The sequence below is a fragment of the Pseudozyma hubeiensis genome (genome assembly GCF_000403515.1).
Source record: "Pseudozyma hubeiensis SY62 DNA, scaffold: PHS66, whole genome shotgun sequence".
In the NCBI taxonomy this organism is placed as follows: domain Eukaryota; kingdom Fungi; phylum Basidiomycota; class Ustilaginomycetes; order Ustilaginales; family Ustilaginaceae; genus Pseudozyma; species Pseudozyma hubeiensis.
Window position 1 is genome coordinate 69,465 of NW_012133848.1, and position 14,444 is coordinate 83,908.

The 14,444-nt window shown below is 58.5% G+C and overlaps 5 protein-coding genes across 5 annotated transcripts; all 5 read right to left on the minus strand.

The window, feature by feature from the left end:
- Positions 1–1,541: 1,541 nt before the first annotated feature.
- PHSY_006798 (hypothetical protein) lies at positions 1,542–4,490 on the minus strand (the record flags this gene model as incomplete). Its single annotated transcript, XM_012337395.1, has 1 exon — positions 1,542–4,490. The coding sequence occupies one exon, from the start codon at positions 4,488–4,490 to the stop codon at positions 1,542–1,544; it is 2,949 nt and encodes a 982-aa protein (XP_012192785.1).
- A 519-nt stretch (positions 4,491–5,009) lies between these two features.
- On the minus strand, positions 5,010–6,176 carry PHSY_006799 (sister chromatid cohesion protein Eso1; the record flags this gene model as incomplete). Its single annotated transcript, XM_012337396.1, has 1 exon — positions 5,010–6,176. One exon carries the CDS (start codon positions 6,174–6,176, stop codon positions 5,010–5,012), a length of 1,167 nt encoding a protein of 388 aa, XP_012192786.1.
- Positions 6,177–6,330: 154 nt separating this feature from the next.
- PHSY_006800 (hypothetical protein) lies at positions 6,331–10,373 on the minus strand (the record flags this gene model as incomplete). Its single annotated transcript, XM_012337397.1, has 2 exons — positions 6,331–6,715; positions 6,817–10,373. The coding sequence occupies 2 exons, from the start codon at positions 10,371–10,373 to the stop codon at positions 6,331–6,333; spliced, it is 3,942 nt and encodes a 1,313-aa protein (XP_012192787.1).
- A 638-nt stretch (positions 10,374–11,011) lies between these two features.
- On the minus strand, positions 11,012–11,497 carry PHSY_006801 (hypothetical protein; the record flags this gene model as incomplete). Its single annotated transcript, XM_012337398.1, has 1 exon — positions 11,012–11,497. The coding sequence occupies one exon, from the start codon at positions 11,495–11,497 to the stop codon at positions 11,012–11,014; it is 486 nt and encodes a 161-aa protein (XP_012192788.1).
- A 40-nt stretch (positions 11,498–11,537) lies between these two features.
- PHSY_006802 (potential translation-regulating helicase) lies at positions 11,538–14,384 on the minus strand (the record flags this gene model as incomplete). Its single annotated transcript, XM_012337399.1, has 1 exon — positions 11,538–14,384. The coding sequence occupies one exon, from the start codon at positions 14,382–14,384 to the stop codon at positions 11,538–11,540; it is 2,847 nt and encodes a 948-aa protein (XP_012192789.1).
- Between the last annotated feature and the right edge of the window lie 60 nt (positions 14,385–14,444).

Sequence of the window (14,444 nt, forward strand, 5' to 3'; positions counted from 1 at the left end):
AAGTGGAAACCTCCACCTGCCAAAAAAAGGTTGATGATTGCGCGCAGTCGACCCTGCATACGACGCACAGACGATACACGTGTTCCTTGCCCACCATCATTAGCATCTTTCGTAGCTTGTAGTCTTCCTGTCCGGACCAACACCAAAGATCCTTCCGCGGCTCTGAAGTAGACAACAATCTCTGCTGTTCCTTCTCTCAGAGCTACAAATTACCACAATGTCCGACCTTCTCGATCCAGCAGCATTGCTCCAAGTTCTGCAACAGCAGCTTCTCCCCACCTCCTCTTCCTCTTCCACGCCACTCCTGCGACATCCGGCAGACGCACTTGCCGCCATCATCCACACCATCCTCACACGACTCGACTTCCGTCTCACCGGTCTCTCCGAAGACGACCGCCTCCCCCCTTCTACCACCGACTCCTCGTCTACTTCCACCAACCGTCTTCCGTCAGAATGGAACTCCAAAGGACCCGATCACTACTGCTTTCGATACAAGCATCACCAATCCTCGCTCGATTACCTGATCAGGATCGTCAAGCTCGGCAACAAGGCGGTGATCCACGGCGTGGCGTTGCAGGGGACCAAGACGAGTACGATGGAGGTGGTGCTGAGCGATTATCTGTCGACGAGCTTTTGGCCGTGGCCTCGTCCAGAAGGGGCGGAAACCGAGCCTTTGGTGAATGGGTACATTGGCAGTTCGAGGATCAAAGATTTCACGACGGCTTTCAAAGGTCAGATCCTGCAGCATTTGGTACCCGGGTTGAGGAAGGATGGGTATGTCGAAGAGAGCTCAAGTGCAAGTGCAAGTGGCGCGGGAGGGGGAACTTCGACTCAGCCGAGTGGACCGAACCGACCGTCGGGAGGAGCCACACAACCAAGACCACCTTTCGCCGGCGATGAAGACGATCCATCCCTTCCGTCCAACTACCAACCACCGTTCAGGAACCCGCTCATTATCGGCGATCGAGACTTGGACCCGCTAGGAGGATCGCCACTTGCCCTGCCACCAAGGTTCGGCGGCGGTGGTGGAGGAGGCGGGTTCGCACCACCACCCCTCTTCCCCGGCGGCGGTGATACCGGAGGCGGGATGTTCGTAGGTCCCAACCACCCCATGTTCCGCAACCGCTTCCCACCGCAAGGTACCGGACCGCCACAGGGAGCCGTTCCGCCGGGCGCAAGGTTCGATCCTATCTATCCGGGTGGTGGTGGACCAGAGGGAAGCCACCCCGATGTGGGGGGCGCGAGACCGCAGAACTTCGGTGGTGAGCCGGACTGGGACGAACTGGCTCCGCCCAGAGGGGAGAATCCGTTAGGCGGCAGGGGTGGATTAGGTGGTAACAGGGGCGGCCGCGGTGGTCGTGGTGGAGGTGGACTCCCCGATACCAGCGGCTGGTATGCCTGAGTGTGACTGCTTGAAGACCTGTCACACGTGCTGCTCACTGGATCTTGTTTCACAATCGCATCACAGTACAATGGCCGAGATCACACGGCTCGTAACATCAGAGAAAAAAAGACCAAATCAATCCAATTCGCATGTGCACCTACTCCTTACTCGCCGCCTTCTGCGCCAGCGTGATCTTATCTCCCAAACTCAACGCAATCCCCTGCGTCTTGCTGCGAATCCTCACGTGACCCTGGATCGTCTTGCCATCCGGTAGCAGCTCTATGCTCAGATTGGCCAGCGCGTCCTCCCCAAACAGACTCCTGGCGTACATGTTCGCCGACAGGAACCCGCATTCTCCCGCCAAGCTAGCCTCCGGTGTGAGACACGACATGTTCGTGCTCTTCATGATGTGAGCCAGGTACTCGCGCAGGTCGGTGATCGAGGTGTTGACGTTGACCTTGTTTTCCCACTCGAACTCGGTCCACATGGCGCGGAACTGCGCCTCGTTGCAGTAGGCCGGTGCAATGTAGTCCATAATGTCGATGTGGATGTCGTTGAGCACAACGCATTTGGCATCTCCGGCGGATTGCGTTCCTGTACCAGCAGCGCCTTCGTAGATGATGTTGCCAAAGATGACGCCGGTCTCGGTGCTGGATACCTTGATGGTGGCTTTGATCGACTGGTACGAGTAGGGTGCGAGAGTGTAGTTGGACGGACGCTCGACCAGCTTGAGATCGCCGAGGGTGGCAAACTCGATCGAGAGGTTCTGCAGCGTCTCCGCCGTCTGGTTGACGACGAGCACATCGAGCATGATGTCAAACTGATGTACGTTGACGTAGGCCTCAGCGTACACGGGATCCGAGAAGCCGGTGAGCTGGACCACGCGCGCCAGCTTGCTGATGAAGTCGTCCTTGGCAGCCTCAGCAGTGCCAGTCGCCTGCGTCAGTTCGCGCTCGTACTCCTCGGCCGCATCGTCCGCCGCCTTCTTGGAGAATTGTCGGAAGGAGAGCAGATCGTCCGGCTGCACCTTGACCACCTTGGTCTCCTTGGCAAGCTTTTCCGCCGCTTTGGCCTGCTCGTGCTCCACCATCTTGGTGTAGGCCTGCTTTGTATCGTGCAAGAACACCTGCTTGGCTTCCTTGCTCTCTGGCTGGGCGTCCTCGATGGACGAGGCGAGCGTCTCGACGCACGCCATGATGCGCTCGGTGGAGTCTTCGTCGATGGGCGAGGCGGCGAACTTGGACTGGCCTACACGCACGATGCTGGTCATCATGAGCATCGACTCGGCGCGGAGACTATTCTTGGCCGCGGCGTCGGACGAGAGCTCGGCGAAACGGAGCACGAGCTTGGTGAGCGTAGACGCGAGGACGGCGCCCGTGTAAAAGTCGCCGAGAAGCAGCAACGACCTTAGCGGCGGCTTGGATGCACTCTTGACCGCTTCGAGACGGGCAGCCTGGTTGGCCTCGGAGCTGAAGGCGGTCTCTGTCGCGTAGGTGCCGTCGGCTCGCACACGGTTGGCCGCCGAAGTGGCAGGCTTGGCCGTTGCCAATGCTGAAGATGAAGATGCGGCGTCCGCTTCCTCCTTGGCGCCATCCACCTCTGCGGCGGAAGAGTCGAGCAGACGCTCCTCTGCCGCGAGGATGGGCACCTCGCCGACCACCTTGCGGATCTGCTGCATGGCCTCCTTGACGTCCTCGATGCTAGCGCAGTATTCGCCGACGATCCAGAGCGCGCCGCGGAAGACTTTGCCGGACTTGATGTCCGTGAAGGTGCGCAGCAGCTTGTCGACGATCGAGGAACGCAAGTCGGGGAACTTTTCGACCACTTCTCGAACAAAGGCGATGACGTCGACAGCGGAAGGGTTGTTGGAGTCGCCGAGGAACTCCATGAGCACGTGTACGACGTTGCTGGCGACCTCGGAGAATTTGATGGCGCAGGTGTGGATGGATTGGATGAGAAGCTGGCGGTACTCGAGGTTCTTGTCCTGCGACTGCGCCGAGTCGACGGTCTTCATGAGCTCCTTCTTGAGCAGCAGCACGACCTCTTCGATGTTGCGGCTCGACACCATGTCGAGCGCGATGCGAAGAGCCTTGCGTCTGACGTCCATATCGGGGCTGCTGAGAACACGCAAGAGATCCATGACGAGGGGGTCGATGACGTGTTCGTGCTTTGTGCGTAGCGCATCGAGACGGTCGAGGACGATGAGCTTGACGTTGTTGTCGCTCTCCTTGACGATGAGCTCGATGAGCGCGCTGGCCGTGGCTTTGACAGCAGCCGCGTTCTGTGTGAGCGTCGTAAGCGTGGTGGCGGCCTCGTACTTGACCGAGTGGCTGGGAGCAGAGAGAAGCTCCGAGACAGCACGAATGTAGCGGGGGCGGTTGGGCGACTCGCCACGGCAGTCTTTGCGAATGAGCTCGATGATGGCGAGCTGCATGAGCTCGTCCTGCGACGCTACTTGGTCGCCAAGACCGAGGAAGTATTGGACGGCGCGATCGGGAGCGGTGTGACAGAGGAGCACGAATGCGTTCCGCTTGCACGTGGTGTCGGCTTCGGCGGCGAGGAATGTCTCCATAAGCTCGGGAGCATCCACAATGAGGTTTTCATTCTGTTGGTATATCGTGTAGACGCAAAAGACAGCGTTTTTGCGGACGTAGCTGTGACGGTGCTCGAGGCACTGGCGGATCGTGGGGATGAGCGGTTCTAGCAGCTCGGGTTCCTTGACTTTCTGCAAGAAGCGCAAGGTAGAGCCTCGAATGTACTCATTGGGGTGCTGCAGGTCGTTTCGGATGGCATTGCAGACGAGGATCATCTCCTGCTTGAGGTTGCCCTTTTCATCCAGCTTGGGGCAGACCTCCCAGTAGAAATGAAGCATCTTTTTGAGCTGCTTGTTACGGCTGGGCAAGACATATTGGATGATGGGCATGAGTAAGTTGGGCTGCGGAGAGCCATTGAGCGTCGAGACAATGATGCGTCGAAGGGTCTCGAGCTTGACCTCATCGGATCCACGCTGGAGGTTGTTGCGCAGATCCTGCGTCGAAAGCTCGACTCCGTCACTGCTGGGATCGGAAGCAACGACGGTATACGCGATGGCCTCGGACGACGACATGATGTGGGAACGTCAACCCAAGCCGAGCCGCTTGGTGGTGGGTGTCGTGTTCGGGGAAGGGTGTGTCGTTTGCCTACAGCGAGCTGTCGAGATGTGTGTATGGGGTTGATAAGGCGGCTGTGATGCGATGGTGATTGAGAATGATGACGATGAGCTGCGGAGAGAGCAATGCGACGTGTTGGACTCAGGCGGCGTGGCAGCTTTGCTCGACTGTCAATCTTCCAGCTCAACACACACTCTCTTGCCGCTCGGATCACTCTACGTCTCTCTTCTTGAGCCACAGCGCGTTGCTTTCCTCTCCTTACTTTTGGCGGCGTGTCACTCGCACGAAAATATTTTGCGGTCAGTACGATTGTTAGAGTGTTAGAGTAGTGCCAGGCTGGCGGTGCGCGCGTCGTCTTTGCAGATCAACCCAAACGTCGCTGTCCAGACTCTTACTACAGTTCACTGGATCAATGTCCGGTCCCGGCATCGTTTGAAGAATCTCTCTGTCATTCTCATGCGATTGCTACAACACGATCAAGCTTCAAACACCACTAAGCGAGCCGTCTCCGTCGAAGCCGTCCGAATCCATGCTTCTGCCAATTTCCTTCCGGCTTCTGTAGGCTGACTGAAAGCGACCGACCTCGCTCGGCTTCCGTACGTCTTGACGAGACCGTTCAGATCGAATCCATAGACGCTGTTGTCTGCCGCTGCATCCAGCAAAGCACTTGCCATACCCGTGCGTCTCCAGCTCGGAATGACATGAATCCGAAATACTCCCACCGGTGGTGTTTTGGAAGCCGGCAGAGCATCAGAGACAAAGATGGCGTCGCCGGCGTCGTTCCACACTGTGCATGGCAGCTTGGGAGCCTCGCCGTCATTGACGACGATTTCGTCGTTCTCCTTGTTGCTGACTGAGGGCAGCACCTCTCGAGCTTGACCTGCAGGTACGCGACCCACAACAGCTGCTCCAGCGGCTCGACCTGCACAAACCGCGACCAGCACTTTGCATCCCTCGATCTCGGACACGTTGACTGCAGCTGCACCCAACGCATCGTCCACCGTCTGCAGCAGCTCGTTGATCCTCCTCGAGGCGACCGCGTCCTTGAGCGTCGACATGTCGTAGCATCGAATCGTGACTGGCTCCATCTGGCTGTTCTCGCCCGTCGCACTGCTCTGCTTGAAGAGCAACACCGACTTGCCTCGCGGCACACGTCGTGACAGCGTCGTTTGCGACACTACCTCTCCCGAGATCGCCAAAGCTTTCGCGCTCCAGTCGAGACCCTTGACCGTGCGTTCGTGGTGTCGGGCATGCAGCGAACAGTCTTCTGCCGAAGAAGTGTCGTACTGCATATCGCATTCGGTGCACCGAATCCGGATCCGCTGTCCCAAGTCCAGGATGAGCTGCTCTGGTTGGCGCGCAGCTGCTCCTGAAGACGCCGTCTTGGGTTGTGGCCTGCGCGGCAGCGGTTTGGCCTGACGCGTCGAAGGGAAGAGCGGAGTGTGCACCGAGGACAAGATCGGACTGCTTGGCGCTTTCTGCTTCGCTTCGTCCTCATCGTCCCTGCGACTGGGCGAAGAAAAGTTCTGCGACTCACAGTCTTCCGTCATGGCCCGACGGCCACGACCTGCGTAAGTGGTGATCTTTTTCGCCGCCGTTCGGAGTGGAGCGGCGGGCTCGTCTTGTTCCTTCTCCACCGTCATCTTGCTGTCTTGATCGACGGCTGTCCATCGAATCAAGCAAGTTGAGCATCGGCACAGAGAAGGGAGGCAAGCACACAAGAGAGGTCAGAGCTTGAACGCTTCGAGATTATGTGGGTACGGCAACTTTGAGTGATTGGCAAGGCAAAAGGGAGCACTACGTACAGGTCGAGGTGGGAGCTGGAGGGGCGCTATTGGATGACTTGGGTGCGGTGACGGCGGAGGATGACCCATCGTCCAGCGCAGCTACTTGAGAGCGGATGATGTCGAGCTGCGAGAGCGTCGTCAGCGCCTTGGCTTCAGCACTTCGGTCGCTGGACGCAGGCGCCTGCTCTCCGGCCAGCTTGAAGAGGTGCACAAAGTCGCTGAGCAAGGCCAGCGGGATCGCGCTCTTGTTCTTCTCGGCCTGACTCGCCTTGGTCGCGTCGGCGAACTGCTTCGAGACGGCTGCCGCTCGATCGCAGATCTCGTGCGGCACTCCTGCCAGCGCTGCTACTTGTGTGCCGTAAGACGACTCGGCAATGCCATCCACGAGACGGTACCTGTTGTTGTCATTTGGATCAAAGTTGAGTTAGAAAGTCAGGAACATACTCAACGAACCTCGGTGTGTACCATCAGCCCAAGTGTGTGAGCCGATACTTACGTGAAGACTACCTCGCGCTTGGCGTCGTCGACCAGGACCTGCATGTGCTTGTTACTGACGCGCGAGTACGAGTTGAAGTCGTAGGCGAGATTGGTGTAATGCGTCAGGAAGAAGGCCAGGCAGCGTGTGCGGCTGACGAGATGGTGGAGGACAGCAAATGCGATGGCCTGGCCATCGAACGTGCTGGTGCCTCGACCCAGCTCATCCATGATGACCAGCGAGCGGGGCGTGCATTCGTTGATGATGCGCGACGCCTCGAGCATCTCAACCATGAATGTACTGTTGTTGCGGAAGATCTGATCGTTGGCACCCATTCGCGAGGCGATGCGGTCCACGGGCGAGAGACGTGCGCTCGACGCTGGCACACGACAGCCTAGCTGGGCAAGGATGACGCCGGTAGCGCTTGTGCGCGCTGTGGTACTCTTACCCGCCATGTTTCCACCTGTCAGGATGATCAGCTCATCGTTCTTGCCGCCGAGTCGAATGTCGTTTGGAATAAACTCGACGTTGTCGCCTGCGATGCAGGGGTGGCGCAGCTCTTCGAACTCGACCAGCGCCGTCTCGCTATCGACCAGATCAGGTCGGCACGAAGGCTCTCCCATGGCGTACGATGCTTTGGCCAGCGAGAGCAGGCAGTCGATCTCTGCGATCGTCTTGATGGCTCGAAGGAACACGTCGCTCTGCTCGGAAAAGCTGGAGAAGAGGGTCCGATGGAACTGCTTGAGCGCAGCGAGGCGGGTCTCTCGCGCCTCCTTGATATCTTGCACGAGATCACGCACCTTGGGCGAGTACCAGCGGTTGCGATCCTTGGTGCCGCTGAGTTTGGTCCAGTTGCTCGGCACTTTGATGGCAACGGGCACCTCGATCTGGAAGATGTCCTTGGAGCCGAGATGCTTCCAGGCACACTTGGCCGAAGCGAGCTTGAGCTGTTTGCGATACGTCTCGATCTCGTGCTCGAGCTGCGCCTCTACCTCGGCGATGGCCGCCTCTGCGCGGTCGAAGGGTTCGAAAGCGCCCTCGATCGGCGTGAAGGAGCCGTCTTCGGTAATCTTGAAGCTCGATTGCAGCTCGCGGGCAATCGTGGACACCGACGGGACCGACTGCAGAAGCGTGTCCACGACGTTGGTGGCGAAACCTTCGCATTGGTTGCGAAGCTGCTTGATGGCCTTCTCGAAGCGCGCCAGGGACTTGAGCACCGTGGTAAAATCGCGCGGTCGGCAGTTGCCGGCGCGTACTCGCGGAATGATGCGTTCAATGTCCGGCAGAGCTTTGCCAAACGTCTCGAACTCGTCGGCAAAGGAGGAACTCTGGAGCAGATCCTCGACAGCATCTTGACGGGCTCTGATCGCGTCGGAGCTTGCCAGCGGAGCGACGAGCCAGATCTTGAAAAGACGTTTTCCGAACGGCGTGACGCAGCGGTTGAGCAGACGATGGAGCGTGCCCTCGTCTGTTCCCTCGTCGTTCTGCAGGACGTTGAGATGCGTAAGCGACTGGGCGTCAAGGACAAGACACTTGTCCTGTCGAAGCGGGTCAAAAATGTTAAAGTTGCGGCTCGAGCAGAGGTCGCGGTCGAGATTGAGCTGAGCCAGGTAGCAGAGCATGCCGCCGAGAGCCGACATGGCGGAAGGGCGCTCCACCATGGAGGCGATCCCCTCCGGCAGAAGGGATGGGTCGACAGGATCGAGCGAGTCCAGACGGGCCTCGGCATCCACGTCGGGATTGAAGAGGGCGTTTAGCTTGCGCAGAGTAGTCTCTTGCTCCAAGAACTCGACGCCGGGCTTGAGCATGGTGATCTGAGCGGCGCTCGGAACCGTGCAGCGAAGGACCCTCAGCGTCGGCGCGGTGAGGCCGCCCTTTTCGTGAAGCACCTCCTTGAGTCGCAGCGAACGCAGCAGGGTCTCGAGCCTGGTCCTCGACTCGTCGTCTTCAAATTCGGTCAAGTTGAATTCGGCGGTAGCCGCATCGAGCGTGCATACGCCAAAAATGGGACCGTTGCGGCCGGCTGTGGCGGACTCTTTGATAGAGACGCAGTAGCTGTTGAGGTCGTCGGGCAACGATGCGGCATCGACGATGGTGCCGCTGGTCAAGACATGTCTGAGTTCGCGGTTGACGATCTCAGATCCACCACCGCGCGAGCGTTCGCCGACGCGCATGCCCTTGGCCACGGCGGTCTCGGTCTGATCGACGCGACCGACCTTGTATCCGAGAGCAAGGAACTTGGCCGCAAAGATGTCGAACGAAGCTTCAGGGACGCCGACCATCTTCATCTTGACCCGGTCGGTGAGCTTGAGATCGAACTCGCGGTGACCGATAAGCGCATCCTCCTCGTAGAGCTCGTAGAACTTGCCCTTTTGGAAGAAGAGTACCGTGTCCCAGTGATTCTGCTTGATCTCCCAGAATTGTCTCTCGAAAGGTGTGAAATCCTTCCAGGCTGACTTGGGGATGTAAACGGTGCGTGAGTCGTACTCTGCATCGCCGGGGCGGTTGCCGTCTTTGTCGCGCAAATCGAGAAGGAAGCTGTAGGCCTCTTCGTTGTCCGCCTTCTTGCGTTTCTCTTCGATCAGGCGACGCTCCGCTTTGGTGAGGTGAGAGAGGGACGCCGATGGTCCGCTGCGAGCTGTGTTGCTGCTGCCGCCGCCTTGCAGGGAGGACCTGGGCGATGAGCTGCTGCCCAATTTGAAAGCGTTGAGGGCCATGTTGGAGCCCGTGGCGCGCGGTGGAACAGTGGCAGCAGAGGTCGAGGCGCCTGCACCCTTCCTGCTGCCTGCTTTGGCTTTGGCGGGTTTCGATGGCTCGTCATCAGAGTCTGCCTCACCACCGTACTCGCTGTCTGGATTGTCGTCGACCTCCGAAGCGCTGGCTGCGTCCATGGGGAGATCTTCTTCATCTTCGTGATCGTCCGGAACGATAAAATCGTCCTCGTCGCGGGTTTTGCGAGCTCGCTTGGCCGAGCTGCGCTTGCGGATGCCGGAGGTTCTGGGAAGGTCATCCTCGCTGTCGGAATCTACTGCCGCGCCGCCTTCAGAGTCGGACTCGGCGTATGTGACGGGCCGCTTGGCTGCAGCGCGACGACGGAAGAGTGGTTGTTCGGTATCTTCAGCATCGTCGACGTCCATGGGATCCATGTCGTCCCCTTGGCTGCTGGGCGGAGGCGTGAGATCGTCAGAGTCGGAGGATTTGTTCGCTACCAAAGCAGCTTGTGGAGCGGTCACGAGGCTGTCGGTCGACAGTGAGCTTGAGCGGTGCAGTGTAGGAGAAGACGATGGCGGACGGCTTGCTTCGCCCTGGCGCGTATCGTCATGGGATGATGGTCGAGATGCTCGAGTGCTGGATCTGGACTCGCTTGGCGGCGGTGTGTCGAGGGGCTGAGATGTGTTGGGTTTGGCTGCTTTGACCGCTTTCGGTGACCCCGGTGCATCCTTATCTGAGCCCTTTTGCTGAGATCTCTGCACGGGAGGATTCTGAGCGGGCGATGATTTGGCCGGTGTCGGAGCAACCTTGGAGAAGAAGCCAAGCAGCGTCGACTGCTTGGAGCTGGGTGCCGCCTTACTCGGCATCTCCGATGAGTGTGAGAGATTCGGAGCTGTTCCGAATGGCTGGATACGGAGCGATAGTAAGGGGAAAAATCGCGATGGCGTTTGCAAAGCCAGATGCGCGAGCGTAAGAATGACGAGTCGTTCGGCAGGGTATCCTGAGATTGACGAGGAAGGTACGGAAGTGCGACTGTGCTGGTAGACGATGATATGAGTATGAATATGAATATGCTATACGGATGCCGTGGTGGATACAGAGACACTGCGGATACGCCGATGGAAGGAGAAGGACGTGGATCAGGAGTAACGGACGTTCCGAAGCAGGCAGGAAGAGACCCTTTGGCTACTTGAAGTGTCGGCTCAGCTTGCTTTCGCGCGTGCACGGTGTTGCTCTCTTCGCACTCTGCGCGACGCGCGACGCGGCCGCCAATCTCACTCGAAAAAATAAATATTAATGATTTTCACACAAAAAAAGCCTTACCTACTGTGAACTATTTTCTAACACTCGATATGGTCTTGATTATATTTGGACGCCTACCATGAACCCTTGGCTTTCGAGGAAGACCGTTCTCCAGCGACGCACGCAAGCCTGGTGCATCAAGGTGGCGAGAGACCCTCCGAAAACCTTTCCAGCTTTGCATGCGAGGAGTGCTAGCTCGGTTCTAGCTCGTTCTGCCGGTGCTGTTGAGCCAGGCGGGATGGCTGAGATCCTTGAGGAAGCGTCGCTGAGGGGGCCTTTCGATTGGCGGTGACAACTGCGCTTCGTCGACGAGTTCAGCAAGCGGCCGTGAGCTCGAATCCAGCTCGTGGTTGCCTGTCATACTGGCTGAAGAAACATCTCGCCCTCGCTCATTGACGTCTGTTGGCAGATGGGAGTGGGCGCGGGCTCGTAGCTCGTCAATCGACCTATGGCTCGCTCCCGGGACCTCTCGCGTATCTGCTCCACGGCGAGGGATGCTCCCGCTGGCAAATCCACCTTTCCTACCAGGAGGAAGCTGCAGCGCACCTTCAACGCCGAATACTCGATCAAACTCGGCGTCTTGCTCGATCAGCCGGCTGAAGAGATCCTGAGTCACTGTGGCATCGTCGTGCGGTTCGAAGCTCGCCTTGCGTTTTTGTGAGAGGGCGCTAGACTCGCTCGACGGCATCGGACAGGGCTGCAAGTTCCTGCCCATGGAGCTTTGCGATTTATCCTGGACGCCACGGCGCTGGTAATCGTACTGGTCCACCTTGCCTGTGAGTTCTTGATCTCTGGCGCGTTGACAACACACATGGCGACAGTCGCCCTTGCATTTGTGCTTGCATCTGAGAGTGTGATGGAGGAGGTTGAGATTTCGCAGCCATATTTCGGTTGTCAGCATCGCCAATCTTCCGCGTGTCAGTCAGATCTGAGTGCAGTATCGCTACGCACCTTTTTTGCATCGCGTCCTCGTCGGATTCAGGCCCTCTCGACATCGCTGTGACTCCCTGACTTTCCCCGGTATCGCCGCTCGCAAAAGATTCCGATGCTGCTGCTTCTGTCTGAATGATCCCAGCAGCATGCTCGTTCATTCCCCCGCGCTGAAGCTCGGCGCGCACGATACGAGTCCTATGGGATCCGCTCGTCATGTCCGTTATGGGTAGCAAGTTGGCCTGCATCAATGTGCCGGCTATCTCGTCACAAGCGGCGTACGTGAGGATGCGCGTCCGGGGATTCTCGAGATGAACGTGCATCGTGAAGCGCTTCTCCGAGTCGAACCGCCAAATGGGCATGCGGCGGAAGTCGACGAATCCGCCATCCGATGTGAGTGTGAGCACGCAAACGCTCAACGCCATCTTCGACCTCTTGCTTTTCAGCATGCACGTCGCGCGGTTTTCGATTCGGATCGTCACGTCAAGCACGGCCTTGATGCTGGAAGGTGGCAGCTGGCTTGTCGACGCTGAAGGATCTTCGATCCTATTGTGAGGTAGATGTAGAGTTGAGATTTTCGAAGGCGAAGACGATCTCTGCATCACTTCGAGACCGATCCGTGGCACCGACTGCGCCGCTGCGATCACTTTGCCGCCGAAAGGAGGGTTGCGGTTCAGTATCATCTCGATCTTGGCCGGGGTCGTGCTGGCCAGGCTCTGCCAAGTCGTGATGCCCGCGTTTGCGAGAGCCTTGACGGAGCGATCGCCGATCTGATCGATTTGTCGAAGCATGGCTGGCGAGCCGTCCCACGCCTCGGCAGCGATGGAACGTGCAAGATCCAGCGAGGCTCTGCACGCAGTGCCATCCCGGCGATGAATGGCAATATCGACGATCGCCCTAGCAATACGGGTCGCGTGCGGCATGATCCGCTTGATGTCCATCTGAGGGCTTGCTTCTCCGACTGCAGGCTGCGAAATCTGTGACAGATTGATCGCGGACAGTTGTGCTTGAATCAGAAGGGAAATCTTGTCCGCAACGCTCGCAATCTGACGCGGCGGAAAGCGGATCTCTGGATGCGTGCGGAGCGAGTTGTAGACCGCCTTTTCGCCCGGCCGCATCCTTTGATCCCCGAACTCTTCGGCTTGCGAAAGCGCCTCCAGGATTGCCCTCGTGTTGGCACCCGTCGGAATCTCCATGAGAGCCAGCATCGTCTTGTGACGGATGAAGAATCGCGACATGATGACGCCATACTCTGTGCACTCGATTTCGTCCGTACCTCCAGACCGAGAAATGAGCGAGGCTTTCTCGAGAGCTGTCACTGTCCTGGCGACGAGATGTTTCAGGATCTCCTCGACACTATCGAGTCCGATTCCCTCCTCCTGGCTCAGATAGTAGGTCGGATTCTTCTGGAGTCGCGTCCACATGAAGCTTTGACGGATCCAATCTTCGATCTGCGCTTCCGTGGTTCTGCAGCGCAAGCCGATCTCAGCATTGACATGCTCGATCAGGCAGGGGGCCAAGCTGGACTCGATGTCACGGCTGCCACTGACCAGATCTCGATAGTGCGCCTGCATCGTATCCTCACACATGATGACGGCAACGCCGCTGCGATCGAATTGCGGTCGCCCAGCACGGCCCATCATCTGGATGATATCTAGCTCCGAAATTTCGCACCAGCGTCCATCGTACTGTTTGGTCCCTCGGACGATGACGCAGTACGCCGGGAGGTTGATGCCGGTCGCCAGGGTGGTCGTACAGCATAGGACCGCGATCTTGTCTGTTAGGAATGCCTGTTCCACCTTTCGACGGTCGCTGATGCTCAAACCGGCGTGGTGGAAGGCAATTCCCAGAGGAATGAGGGTAGTGAGATCGGGATCGTCAACCGTCGCCACCTCCACGCCGCGTCGACCGCCAGCCCCGCCGCCCAAGAGCGTGGAGCCTCCACCGGCCTCGCGCGCTTTCTTGCAGGCCTCGGCTATCGTGTTGGCAGCCTGAAGCGTGGAACGACGCGTAGCACAGAACACCAGGCACGGCCTGCCAGCTGCATGCGCTTCGATCAGATCATACAATTTGTGGTTGAGGTAGGCCTGGAAGGCGAACTCGTCCCTGGCCTTCGGATAGCCATACACGTGCTTCTGCAGCGGGCATGGACGGTATTCGTCATCGAATTGAAAGACCTCGGCGGCAGGTTTGCCAAGCACATCAGTGTTGAGTGTCGAAGCGGATAGGTTGGGTCCGATCCAAGCCGCTACATCGGCGAGGTTGGGCACCGTGGCCGAAACAGCGACGAAGCGCACCTGACAGCCTCTGCTCCTGGTTCGAGTCACCACGACCTCCAAACGGGCCCCTCGTTGCGCCTCGTTGAGGATGTGCACTTCGTCGATGAGCAGTAGGCGGATGGTTGAAAGGATGCCCGAGTTCTCATCCCATTTGCGGGTAAGGCTATCCCATTTCTCCGGCGTCGTGACGATCAGACGGCTTTTACGAGCGACGTGCAGGCCATGAGCAGAATCGCCAGTGAGCTCGGTGACACCGCATCCGACCGGGCCAAAGCGGGTCGACCAATCGCGCGTCCGCTCCGAGCACAAGGCCTTGGTCGGTGCCAGATAGACGGCGCGCACATTTTCGGGCTCCTTGGTAAGCATGCGTACCAGCGCTAGCTCGAAAACGACGGTCTTGCCTGACCCAGTAGGGGCCGAAAGCAC